This window comes from Fulmarus glacialis, unplaced genomic scaffold (genome assembly GCF_000690835.1).
Source record: "Fulmarus glacialis isolate BGI_N327 unplaced genomic scaffold, ASM69083v1 scaffold14584, whole genome shotgun sequence".
Taxonomy (NCBI): domain Eukaryota; kingdom Metazoa; phylum Chordata; class Aves; order Procellariiformes; family Procellariidae; genus Fulmarus; species Fulmarus glacialis.
In genome coordinates this window covers 53,273-67,126 of record NW_009210054.1, presented here as the reverse complement: position 1 = coordinate 67,126, position 13,854 = coordinate 53,273, and the positions used below count along the sequence as shown (strand labels likewise).

Here is a 13,854-nt window from a genome sequence, read left to right as displayed (position 1 = left end):
TAAAAACGGCTTGTGTGCTCTGGACTTTAGTACAACACAAAAATTTGGTACAAATAAATCAGTTTAGGGAAACTGAAACTATGTGCAAAAAAAAATAAGAATACATACTGTACAAAGCACCATTACAAAACTCTTTACACCGAGAAATTAAATCCTCTGAAACTCAACTGTGTACTGTATATTTGAAATCTACAAAAGTCACTGTTCATAATTAAACATTCATAATGAAAAGCAACAGCATAAAACCATGATGTGACATCTCTCTAAAACAACTAAAGACTGGATAAAGTAAAACCCAGTAAGAGGGACACATTGAAATAAATATTCACATTAATCATGGGGTGAAAGTCCAAGGTTAAAATGCAATATTAGGCTTAGCACCTTTTTGAGGGGAAAGTAGCTGACGTGATCTTGAAACAAAATTTTGCAAAGGAATCAACCCTTTAACATTTTCAGATAAACATCTTGACTAGGTGATGAGGTGCTTTAGTTAAAGCTCTCAGTCATTATGAAGGTAGAAAGGCACTCAAAATACTTGGTATATTCATCCTCATCTGTCAGCTATGGAAAGTCAAATGTAGATTTGTCTAGTTTTGCCTATAATATATTAAATCTACAATATTTTTCTGTGGCAGTTAAAAAAAGTTCTCTATGCCATACCAAAGTGTTTGGTAGAACAAACAGATGTACTGCTAAGGCTGCTGTGAAAATGAATGGTATTTATCAGCTGATCTAGAGTCCGTATTCTGCAGAGCTCATCTCCTCCCTCCTCAAAAATGCTTTTATGACATAAGGGTGGCCATAGCTACGCGTTCAATAAATTTACCAGCCTAAGCAGGCTGACGGGGAGAGGGTTCCTGGGAGGTGGGTATAGATGATGTGGTCAGGAGACACTACAGAGACAGTCTTTAAATAGTGCTGAGGTGAGCTGTCTGGTGCAAAGGGAACAGCAGCATACCTTCCCCCCGAATCACCTAACGGAGTCCTGACTTCTCCCAAAAGCTGGATCAAACTGGATTTTTCGTTTTTCATGTTCCACAACCAGGGAGGCTGCAGCCATAGCCTGAGCAAGAGCAGGGGTGGAGGGGGGGGAAGGCTTGTACAACACTGGAGTATCTATCCTGTGAACAGTGGTCAGAAGAACCTGTCTCTGTAAAGTCTCTGTAAATAGTAATTCACATCATACCTCAAAACTTGCAGGGGTGAGAAGAGGTCTTTGGGAGTGTCTAAAGCAGTGGTCCCAACCACAGGCAGCAGTACTGAGTGAGAAACACACTGGGCAACAACCTGCTTTGCTCTCCCAGGCAACCTGGACAGATGTAGTGGTAGCTTCTCTGGTAAGAATATTACCTGAAAGGCGTGAATTAGGGATCCCAACTGGAGATGCAAAGGTACCAGCCATTTTACATGAGTGCAATAGTCCCTTGAAATGAAGAAAAGAAAAGGGTCTGATATATTTCAAACCTGGCTGTCAAAGCAAGTTTCTTGGCTTTATGTTTACATCCCTAAGTAGCCTCATCTCTGCAGCCAGCCCAGAATGGGAAGCACGTCTCTTAGAACAAACCTTCCAGCAACAGCTGTACAAAGAAAATAATCAAATGAACATGTGGATTTGGCTCACCAGATTCTTACCACAATTCTACAAAAGTAGTCCATTGCCCACTATTCTAACGCACAACACCAGTAGTAGTTTACTCATTGTGGCAGTCAGATTTGGCAGAACAAAATTAAGTTCAAGCTCCACAGAACAGACAGAAAATTAGCTAGTTCACTGTGTGACTTACACTGCAAAAATGGAACAGCTGTTTACATCCCATTCTTCTAGCATTTTCAATACCCTTGACTTTCTTCTCATTGGCAGTGTAAAAATAGTGCAGATTTGATGATTAACTGTAACCTAAGTTAAAAAACCACAACACTGATTGGAAAAAAAAACGCGACTTATTCCAAATATTCTCACCGCTGAGAGGAGAAAGCCACCATCTCTTAAGCAGACTGATTTATCTACACACCACGAGCAGATCATACAGATCTTAACTGAGAATTCCCAAACTAACTTCAAAGTTCAGTTCCCTCTACTGGTAGTGCATTTTATTCCCCTTTGAAGAGATCAACCCATGTTATAATTCATATATATACTTACTTCCATCCCTACAATCAATAAATTATGTGCTTTTAAAACCTCATTTTCAAAGCACATTACACATATTTCAGTTAATACACCATTTTTCCGTAGTTGTAACCCACATGTCATGAGCAGCTAGACAAAGATTACAACATGTTTTACCTGATAAATCTTTAGCATCAACAAATATATAACGTGATTTGGCTGCATTCAAACAAACTTTGGTTGACTGGACAGGATGGGTTCTGAAACGAACTGCTGACAGGCTTCTGCTGTCAAACATCACCTCATCAGCATGCTTAAAAAGTTGAAAAATGCAGTGTTTAAATTTAAAGTCAAAAGCAACAAAAAGTACTCTTGACAGACTTGTTAGAAAAACGCTGTTTTAAAAAAATCAGAACGTCTACTGTTCATTAAAAAAGGTCTGTTCCACATGTTAACACAAGTACTGTACCAAATACAGTACGTGTCACTCACACTAGAAATTTTGTTTAAGGAATTTGACAAGTGATATAAATAGGACCCCAAAACATCGTATTTGCAATTCATGCTTGACAAATATAAAAAAGCCCCCTGTGGTAACATTTAAGTTGAATTTACATTGCAGAATATAATGTTTTACTATAAGAAAATGCAGTTAACATGTAAGTGGCTTTAATTAAAAAGATTAATGATTCTTTCAGCCAATTTTATGCAAAGTTAGAATAATCCAAAATATTTTTTCCAAAAATAGCAGGTATAGATGCTGTTCAGTATCATACATTTAAAACAGGCTGAAACGTGACTTGTACCGACTGCTGAAGTTGTGTCTTGGTATCTGAGAATAGAAATCAGGTAGGCAAATATAATAGATTACCTTTTACAAAAATAGTAGTAGTCTTTAAGTATAGAATACTGCTTAACTGTTGAAATGTAGGAAAAGTCAGCATTCTGTATGTTCAAGATATTAGTTTTTAATAGCAGCTGAATGATCCTATGGCAGGAACCACAGAATCTATTTTCTTGAAATAAAAAAAAAAAAAAAAAAAAATTCCAAAGTTGTCCTTTCCCTCCCAGTGTCCTAGTGTAGAAAAGGGAAAGTTTCCTGTATTTCAAGCATTTCTTGAGTCTTGGCTGAGGGAAGGGCTTTCTGGCTGACAGGAGTATAAATAGAGTCTCAGGTAAGCCTGTGAAGGGTCATTCCACAGCAAACCCACATGTTTCTTCAATGGCAGTTAGCAGCTTCTCGTATAGCTTGTCATAGCTTTCGTAAGGAGGAATGTCTATTCGGTTAAAGCTGTGGACAGAAGGTAGGAAAGTTTCAGCCATCTGGAACTTCAAGCATCACCTAGCAAAGTTCTGTTACACTTCAGTTACACTTCAGTTAACGTACTTGAAACAACGACAAAGAAATACTTAACAAGGCCAACAGAACTTCATATAAATAAAAGCAATCTCTAGTTTTCACACCTTTACTACTCTGTAACGGACAGCATTTATTATGTCAGAAAGTCGGGGGTGGGAGGAGAGGAAAAAAAAAAACCCCAAAAGACTGCTCAAAATACAGAGACAGCATATTGGTCTTAATCTATATGTCACAATAGAGACCTGAAAAAGTCTTACCAGGTGTGAGCTTTCGGCAAATTATTAGTGCTGGCATCAATCTGGTGTATTGTAAATAGTCGTGGGCCTGCAGCACCTGAAAATCCAGAAAAGATCTCTACTACTACTGAATTGCATAACATGAAATTTCTTCGTTGCACTGCAACAACAACAAAGTAACTAAAACCACAAAAAGAGAGAAGCTATGCACAAAGAAAGTTGAAATCATAAACAGGCAGGAAAAAACCTCACCGTGCCTATGAGACAGATTCCTCCCCTCCACCCACACACGATAACCATGCAGTTATTTAAACCATTGAAAGATAAACAAGAACAAAGCACTGATAAGGAAGAATAAAATACCTGTTTTACAGAGTGCACTATATAATTCTAATTTAACTTCTCCCACCCTTCCCAGGGAACAAAACTTACGCAGCTGTATCTGTCCCCATTTTGTAACAGGTGTTGAGTAGTGGCCAATTCCATTCACATTCTATAGAAGAGTCACAATACCAACTTCTTACAATTTTGTTAAATTAATCTGACTATACAGAGATCCCCTTAATCTCTCTGCTAAAGAAAAGACTGCAGCACAGCAGTGTTTTAGACTTAGTATACATTGAAGATTTCACAAAGGACAGAAGAGGTTACAAATGCCCTAAACTTAGTAAAACTGGAATTCTTCGTAGAGAGACGTTACACAATATAATCCACAGGGTCAGTCTTTCTCATGGGGACTCTTGGCTGTCAAATAAGAACGTGAGCTGCTTGTGCTAACTCGGCCAAAAACCTGAACAACCTTCATGTTCAAATCTGTAGGAAATGAGGCTTCATTTGCTCACAGAAAACTTGTTTTACTAGTATAATCATACTAAAACTTGCAGCACAGATGAAGCTAAACAGGTATTACTTCCATTACCATTCTCCAAACAGCTCACTCCACTACATTAACTGTATGAACATCAATAGTAGGGTTAATAATTACTTGTAACTATTCTGAGGTGGTTAACAGTTACACAGTTTGCCTAAACAAGTCCCTCCACCCTCTGCAATGTTATTTAAACACTTATCACTTACGGTACCATACGCTGCTTAAAGTAACTAGTGTCTCAAAAAACTCAATATTCCTGAGCCTTTAATGCGTCTGAGTATTTTAGAGCTCAAGAACACAGGAAAAAGAAAACGAGGCCTTCGATCTGGTAATGAAGGGATAATGAAGAAAAAACAGGTTTCTAGAGCAACTGGCTTTTGTATGTGGCAGCTGTTACCATAGCACCTGTGTTCTGTTGGAATCTTCTACCTGTTAAAATGGTTTATGGTCAGTGTTTCCCCTGGGCGGTTTTCTCTCATCTTGTGAGAGGGTGAAATAGGATAACTATTGTGTCAACAGAGCAGCATGGGTTGCAGCCAGAGCTGCTACAACAGAGACCCAGCGCTTGGACTGAAGTTCAGAAGACAGGTCGGTAATTAAGGTGATCGTTTCTGACGCCTGGGCTGGCTGTGATTATGACGCTCTTACAATAAAAGCAGTCAGCATTACGAAGTGCCTCTGCTGTCAGAATCGCAAGAACACTGCATGTTGGTGTTTTCTGGTCCCACAGCTGAACAGGTGATGAGGGCTCGTAAAAAGACAGAAATTAAAAAGCGGGCTTCCAGAAAAAACGGGAGGAGAACCCCACTAAGATCTCCGCTGATCAGAACTTCTTGCTAGAGAAGGAAGTGCATAATTGAAACAAAAGAGCTATTTACAGCTGAATAACAAGGTAATAAACAAACACACAAAAAAGACTATTTGCTATTATTATTCATCAGACCATTAAAAATCGCTCTTAAAAAAGTCACACTGCAGCCAACCAGCCTCATTTTCAGCTCATGTTTCTGTGATGTGTCCTATCGCTTCCTCCAAGTACAGGCATTTGCAGTTACTTCTGGAGAAGCATTACCTTGTAATGCCTTGAAGCCCTGCAGAGGCACTCTGGATGAGCCAGTCACAAACTGGAGAAGTCTCGCTCTCCTCTCTTCATCAAAAAACTCCACAGCTTTCCAGAACCATTTCACGATGTTGCTGTCTGGGGTACAGTGTTTTAACCTAGTATTTGCCTTCCAGTCATTAACATCAATTTTTCCCAGTCCACAAATGATGAGCTGTAAATTTAAAATATAATTAAGTATTTCATCATTGATCAATATAAAAATCGTTTTGGAGCTAGCCAAATTACGAATAACTGATACTGAAAAATTGACAGATTTTATGCCAAGGGCAAATTATAACCTCTCACTAACCTTAAGCAATGCAGAAAGGTAACTTTTCTTTTTTTTTTTTTAATCTTACCTTTGTACACAATCCATTTTTTACATGGCCTCAATTCAAATTAAAAAAAAAAAAAAAATATCAACCATTTCATAAACTTATATGGAAGTGTCTTGACCTGTCAATTAAATAACAGAAGCACAGATTCTACCCATGTGTGAAAGTGCATGCATAATTCACCTTTGAACTCAATATTTCTTTCTGGAGCGTAGCTGTAGTTCGGCTGGTCCAATTCTGGACCCTCAAAAGTAATCTTGTTCTTGTCATACCATACATGTAATACAAATCAGACTTCTCTCCTGATGAAGAGCTTTCAGCGCTTCTAAAATGGAGCTCCACAATGGATCAGTTTAAGTTCAACAGGGATATGATTACGAAGACATTTTCTAGTGACTAAGAACATTGGACCTTCCCCTTTCTTATTCTGCATCTGCAGAATGATTCTGGGTTAACAGTATGGCTGGCTCACTGCTGTTGAATGAGAATATTCAGGATGAAAGAAGAGCAATTACTGACACTCTAGTACAGTGAACAGAAGAAAGCGTGAATAATTTACCATGTGGGCGTTTTATATGGCAAAAACCTCAGCGCCACAGCTAGCAGACTGTATATTAGATTTCAGTTTTAAAACAAGCTTGGGATCTATGGGATTTGCCTTGAGAGGATATTGTTTGGATGCCGATCTTGACATTTTGTACCACATTTATCGACGACAGCACCAGACAGCACCTTTCCTTACGCTGTATTTACAGGGCCGATTTAGTCTGGCATAACTCAGCTCTGCAAAACCACACAGCTGCCTGACACCAAAGCCAGTGCAGTGCACTGGAAGGGCTGGGAGCAAGTGGTGGGATGTGGAAGGGAGTGACAGACTACGTTCCTGGCAGCACTGAATTTAATATCGTGAAACTGCACCGTGAGAAATATGCACCACCACCTCTGCTGGAGTAGCACTCTGAAACAACCTGAGGTCACTGCAGTTACTTCTCAGTAGGTTCAGCTGTGTTTCAGGTATAGGAGAGGGTCTCCTCTTCTACCACTTCTGCAGTTGCTACGAAATGTCGCCTTGAGAAACACTCTCATAGCTCTCAGTGGAAGGCACACGCAGGCTCAGTGACTGCGTGACCTCTTATGCTAACTGTATTTCTTGTAATAGCGCACCTGCAAAACCCCTAAAGCACTGGGGATACAACTTCACATGTTACTCAGTCTCAGAAGAATGCTTCAGGCTTTCATTGTTACACTTGACGACGTAAGGTAACATTAGTGGACTGACCTCTAACTCTTTCTCATCAAATGTCTTCAGCAGATGTTGTGGGATTACTTCATTAAATCCCTTCTGTAGAGCCAGAAACTGAGCTTCAATTCCTCGTAAAAATCGCCAGTTTACATAAAGTCTGCAAGCAAGTGCAAATTGGTTTTGTGAAAGATGTATTCGAATACAATAAACCTGCAATTCATCCAGCCAAAAAAACGGCTGTACTGACAGGAATAAACACACCGCCAGCATTGCACTGCCACTTAGGAAAAAACCCAACAACATAACACTGTCAATTACTTCAAATAAGTAAAAGTTTCTCCCCACCATAGGAAACATAAAAACCTTTGGAATAGATATTGATGTACCTGACATATTCCTTTTTGTTTTCCTCTGTCACGGGAATACTTTTGCCATTGGGTTTCAGTTCATGTTGAATAATTTCCCCGTATGCATTGTGTTCTACACAAAATGTATGGTCCAACACTCCTGTGATATCATTCTCACTGGTGGAAAGAAATAAGCAAGTGACTCAGTGAAAACATATTCTGCAAATATATTACAGCCATAATATATCTGACAGACATCACAATTTAGTTTTTCAATAGCATTTCAAATTACTGCTTGGAAACAAAAGGCGAACATACATTTTTACTATGTTATATTTTAAAACCATTATCAAAGTTTCAATGTTATATTTTAATAACATGTTACTGTTAATAATAGGCAAAAATTAATAAATTAGAATTTATTAACTGAGCACTTTACAGCTCAGTAATCATTTATCCCCCTCCCTCCCCGCCCTGCAAATTTGAATACCTTGAGCATGTTAAGCCTTTAAAGAAGCTGAGTTGTGTGAGAAAGATGTTTCTTAAATCTGCCTGAGCAGGAGATCAAAATATACTTAATTTCTTTCAACTGGATTTAGGAACATTATCACATGTTAACCGAGACAGAATTCTAACATTGTAAGATACAATACACAGTACATACAGTATCCAGACTAAGCTGTTATGAAGATCAGGGTCAACCAATTCCATATCATCCAAAGTAATTGGCTTCCCTAGCAACTGCTTATAGAAAGGCAACGTGAAGCCCCCATCAATATAGTGTCCGTGAAACACAGCCATCCCCATTATCCGTCCAACAAAATGGAAATATGATAAGTGTTCCTAGAATTGAAAAAAGAGACTAAGCCATTCAGCTAAATAAGACCTCCAGGTTGTATCTGCTGAATACGAAATAAAATTTCAATACAAAGAAAAGACAAAAACCCCCAACATATCCAGAGCTTTTTGTTTTGTTTTGTTTTTATACACAACACATTGAGTATATTGCTTCCAGTCCAGAAGTCTTACTACTAAGAATCAAAATAAACTTAATTTCTCCCAAAGGAAAGATAAATCAACATCTTACAGAAAATTAAGAACACATTTGAGAAGTTTCTTTGATCAATACTGAAAAGAAATTATATTATTGCACAAATTCAGCCTCTAACAATACTAATGTGAGGATTAGGTTCCTGAATCTAGAACACTCTCCACATGTATTTAATTTCTAGTCACAAAATGATCATTTACAGAAGTCATGTCACCAGTCATACCGGGTTGACTGCAGAGTCCGGGTTGATTTGCAGTGTATAGATATCATCTCGGGAATATTGGAAGAGACCATAATACGGATTCAACATTTCATGTGACAATAGGTAGAGCCACTCCCTGAAGAAAATAAAATAATTTATTGTTTACTTTAGACAAATGCATTCCTACACTGAGAATCTTTTCAAAATAGTATGATTTTTTAAATCTTATTGTTAAACATAAATGTGAAGAAAGTTATCTCTGAACATGCTTAGATAAGGCTGAAACCAGAATTATTTTTACTGGCTCACTAACTGCACAGGACCTGACAGCTGATGTACCTCCCAGCTTTCCAAGATTTTTCTCCAGGTTACTTACTTCCAAGATAGTTTCTGACTATGATTCTCCTTCATCCATTACACACTAAGACAAGACACTATGTATTCTATTGACTGTACTACAGAGATGTTCGAGTCAAAACTTTTAATATAAACCATCTTCAGGTAAAGATCTATTGAGTTAAAGTTTTAATTAAATGTTCACAAATCAGTAAACAATGGTCTAAGAATTGGGAAAACTGTAACACTTTCTAGCTTGGTCTTCCTGTATTCATGTATGGAAGATGGCAAAGGCTCCACGGCACACAGACTAGAAACAAAGCCCATGCCGAAAAATATTAGCTGATACTTTGGAAAATAGTGCACAATAACATCTGTAACTTCTTTATTTTAAACACTAATAGTATCATCAAGCAATTAACAGTAATTGATTCAACAAGACTGTTTTACTAGTTATGGCTAATCAGCATGTTAAAATATTTAGGAATGGATGAAGTGAAAACTCTATTGGCCATTTGCAAACTCATGAAGACACATGCAATGTAACAGCCTACGTCCCAGAGGTCACTTGCCATACACCAACTACAGATGCTGAAGATGGGCTGTTTGGGAGCATCGTCTGTAGTTTGAAATGAGTACTAATGGTAAAAAAATGCAATGCAATGCAAACAATGAATACTCCTAAATGAGTCAACACTCATTTAGAGAAAGTAGATCCACATGCCAGAGGTGAGGAATATTTTCGGGGAAGTAAACCAGCATCTGTGCAATTGGCCTACAATTCCTAACAGTTTAAAATGTGAAGAGTATCTTCATACAATCAATAAATGTCACTTTTTATAAGCAACTGAAAAATAACCTCAGACTATTGACAAACTAACTGCTAGTTTTTAACTTTTTGCTTCAAACAGTAGTGATAATTTGCAATGAAGCATATTTTTTATCAAAGTTCTGCCACAAAGCTGAGTATTTAGTGATATAAATTCTCAGATACCCAAGTTTTCTAACCAAAGTATGATAATTTCAATAGATACCAAAAGCCTATCTTGCATATATGACAGACATCTGATGTGATCTGTAACATGCATTTTGATTTATTTACAATAAATTAGTTCTCTTTTGATGCAGTTTTTCCTTTAAAAGACTATCTAAAAATATATTCCTCTGACATACAATCTGTTACAGAAATAAATATAAATAAGAATAATGGAAAAAGAAACAGGGCTGATACAAGGCTCATTTAGGATTCAAAGCACGGGTGTAGTTTGTGGGGTTGGGGTGCAGGGGAAGAGACAGAGGACAGACTGTTTACCTGGCAACACCTCCATAATCAAGGCCTTCCTCCCCACGAAATTTTATCATTAATCGTTTCCACAGGTCTTTTGGCCTCATCTTCATGACTTGCCTGTAGGATTCCTGTAAACACATAACACTTTCTTTTATTAACCGCTATTTACAGACAAGAAGCTACTACTGTTTATTAGAAATGGAGTCTCGAAGACTCCAAGTCCAAAGGGGATACTATTAAAAGGGATACTGTTTTCCTAGATATTAACCACTGTTTCTCAGTGGTAAGACTGTTACTCAGTTTTCTACAAATGTGATAGCACTTGTCAAATAAAACAGATACGTGAGAAGAACCACCTTCCGTTAAATTTCCAGAGGCATACAGCGATCAGAATATTCTCTCTCTCATTCTCATATAACTTAAAAAAAAAAAATCGTCTGTGTCATTAAACTCCTTTTGTTTTGCATAAAGGCTCACAATTTTTGCAGTCTGAAAAGCCAAAAGTGGAGCTTCTACTCTGGGTATAACACGCGGAAACCTTCAGGAAGCATCTTAAGAACAGAAGCATCAATGCCATCCCAGTAAATGTACAGAACTATTTCTCTATCAGTAAGACTTCACCAAGAAAACACAAAAAGAAAGCTGAAAGAGGCAAAACAAATGCTATTTTTTTTAAAAGGAATAAAACAAAAATGTCTAGTTTTTATTTATGTCCAGTATCGGTGCCCCAATCTTTGGCTTTGCAGAACAGAAGAGGTAGGTGTGTCTGGGACCCAACATACTCAGCTTAGTTTTCAGAACAAGAACGTAATTTTCACTGCTGTACAGCAGCCTTTCCTCCCTTTCTTTTTTAGTTGATTATGAAGTGATTTGACTGTCTCCAAAGGGAAGACCAACACAAATCTTTCTTGGCTGGAAAAACTGTGACAACACAGTGGGGCTATCAAGTTTGTGGGTGGGGTAAAAATGCAACAGGGATGGGTGGGATGGGTGATAAAGTTCTTAAGAAGACAGACTGTTCTGCAGAAAAAGCCAATGAATTATATAACTGCATTTAATCAATTCAGCGGAATTATTCTGCTGAATAATGTCACAAAATAAAATGCAGACATCCCACTGTCGGCATCTCTGGTCATGGATAAGCCTAGACAATTCATAAAATTGGTCTGATTCTGAAAAAAAAAAAAGAAGAAAAAAATCAACCAGAATTGAGATAGATGCCAGGTAATCCAAACTCCAAAGATGAATGCTGTTCAGTAGTAATTTTACTTAAGTTACAATAGATCAAAGATAATGAATAATTGTTTGGTTTTCAATTTGTAACATTCCCTCTGTAACAGACATTAGCGTTCTTATATTCAATGAAGAAGTGAGACAATATCTTCAAATACATGAAGTGCTTGGACTCCTTCCTCAGTCCCTGACACAGTCTGTACATCTCCAGCGGCAAGGAACGCTTCCCTCATTTTTATTCTTCTTTACAGGGTAAAGACATCTACTTTAAGTTCACAACTGTTCTTAACATCCCCTTGAAATGCTTCCTCTTCCCATTCGCCATGCGTAAAATTCCAGACTTCAAGATTCCATAGAACTCAATGACTTCTTTAGACAGTTATGAACAACCCTCCTCCCCTTCCCTCAGTGTTAAGAAATGGGTCAAATTCTCAAGTTACCTCAAAAATCTCTTCCCTGGAGACCTCAATACGACAATGGCCAGCTTGAGGTTGCTGCTGTGACAGCTCTTGCCTCAGGATCTTGCGTTTCTGCACTAGGTCTCGCTTGTACCTTGGCACAGTCAGACACTCTGCCTCATCTGGAAGCTGACACAGGGACACTACCTGCTGCTGCTGCTGGTGTTGCTGGTCTTTAAGTTGATTCTGGCGGCTAGAAACAAACACAGCTGTTTGCAGATATTCAAGTCACACATCCCCTATTTTCTTCAGATGTTTCTTAAAGGTTAAGTCTTTGTAACTAAACTACTTTCAATTTACTATGATTATTACTGTGATTACGCTAAAAATGTCCAGGTCCAGTAAAAAACAAATTCAGAGAGATTTTATCCTGACTAAAGACATATGCTTCTGTCTTTCTTGGCAACTATCAGTTGTTTTTAGGGTTTGTTATTTCTATTAGTACTACTCTGCAAAGTATGTAAAAGGTTATAGCACTATATAATAAGGTATTATCCATACAATTTTACTACTAAGCTGCTGACACTGAATTTCTCAGATACCATTTCCATATTTCCTTTGCGTGTTTTGCCTTCCTCCATTTTAAAATTCAGGGATCTGCCAAACACTATGCCTCTAATCTACAGTCAATACCATAGCCTGTTTTAAATGGCTTGTCTGAAAAAGAGTAAGCTTACAAAAAGATGTTTGTACTGGCAGCTTGGCAAGGACCTTGTCCCTTGTACCTGGCCTAGTCTGGACCACAGGAATGTGGGAGTTCACATGTAACTAATTGGCACAGATAAACAAGTATTTTTACTAGCAATTCTAAGAGATTTTCTAAATCTAACTTCTTACTAGCAAAACTAAATTAATCGTGTTGCAGAGATGTCCTCTCTTGTGTCATTTCTTGTACACAGTAAGTGGGTATTTTTATAGCTTTTTAGTATGGCATTTCCAAACAACTCAGGATAAAAGTAATATTTTACCTAAACCATGAGAAGAGAATCTCTGTGTGGAACACAAGAGAATACCCTAAGTTTACTGGATAAATAAGAAAGGTTACAATTCAGAATGTTTTCCAGTGGAATGTTAGTAAATTGGAGTTTTTTTCAACATCAAAGACCAAAAAATATTAGATGGAACCAAACACAGTTTTAACGTATTTTAAAATTGCAGTCTGTTGTCTGTTTTGAAACAAGGTCTTCTAGAAGGCTGTCCCGGCCAACCAAAATTCACCTCCAGCAGGCTTTTACCACAGGAACATTCAGAATTGGCAATTAAAAAAGGGGTGGGGGTGTTCCCAGTTTGCCTTGTGGTTCTGACAGCTATTCTGTTATTTGCAAATGTTCTATTTAAAGCAATTTTGCACAAACCCCCCTCAAGGGAAACTTAACACCAGGTGACCAGGAAATCTTTATCAGGACTCTTACAAGCCTAACATTTAGAAACCCCTGCAATGGCACACATTGTAGATCACTTCAGCGGTAACTCAAAGCTTAATATTAATATTAATAACTCTTTACTCCTGGGCTCTACGGAGGGAATAATACACAGAAATCCTACTTTGTTACTCTGCCCCAGGATGCAGAACTTCAAAAGTTAGCTTAATCGATTTCGTTAGTTTCACAGTGTTTTGTTGTTTGCTTCTGTTGTGTTTTTTGGTTTGGTTTTTTTTTGTTTTTTTTTTTTTTTAAATAAGG

At 37.8% G+C, this 13,854-nt stretch overlaps 1 protein-coding gene across 1 annotated transcript in view; it reads right to left on the bottom strand.

The window, feature by feature from the left end:
• Window positions 1-3,301: 3,301 nt before the first annotated feature.
• Window positions 3,302-13,854, bottom strand: part of SMURF2 (SMAD specific E3 ubiquitin protein ligase 2) — a gene marked incomplete at its 5' end in the record, with an annotated part of 35,817 nt that continues 25,264 nt past the window's right edge. The window contains 9 exons of the mRNA XM_009577048.1: window positions 3,302-3,401; window positions 3,728-3,803; window positions 5,650-5,851; window positions 7,294-7,414; window positions 7,644-7,781; window positions 8,269-8,447; window positions 8,879-8,993; window positions 10,506-10,609; window positions 12,155-12,365. Coding sequence (XP_009575343.1) covers window positions 3,302-3,401; window positions 3,728-3,803; window positions 5,650-5,851; window positions 7,294-7,414; window positions 7,644-7,781; window positions 8,269-8,447; window positions 8,879-8,993; window positions 10,506-10,609; window positions 12,155-12,365 — 1,246 coding nt within the window. The remainder of the gene's footprint in view (window positions 3,402-3,727; window positions 3,804-5,649; window positions 5,852-7,293; window positions 7,415-7,643; window positions 7,782-8,268; window positions 8,448-8,878; window positions 8,994-10,505; window positions 10,610-12,154; window positions 12,366-13,854) is intronic.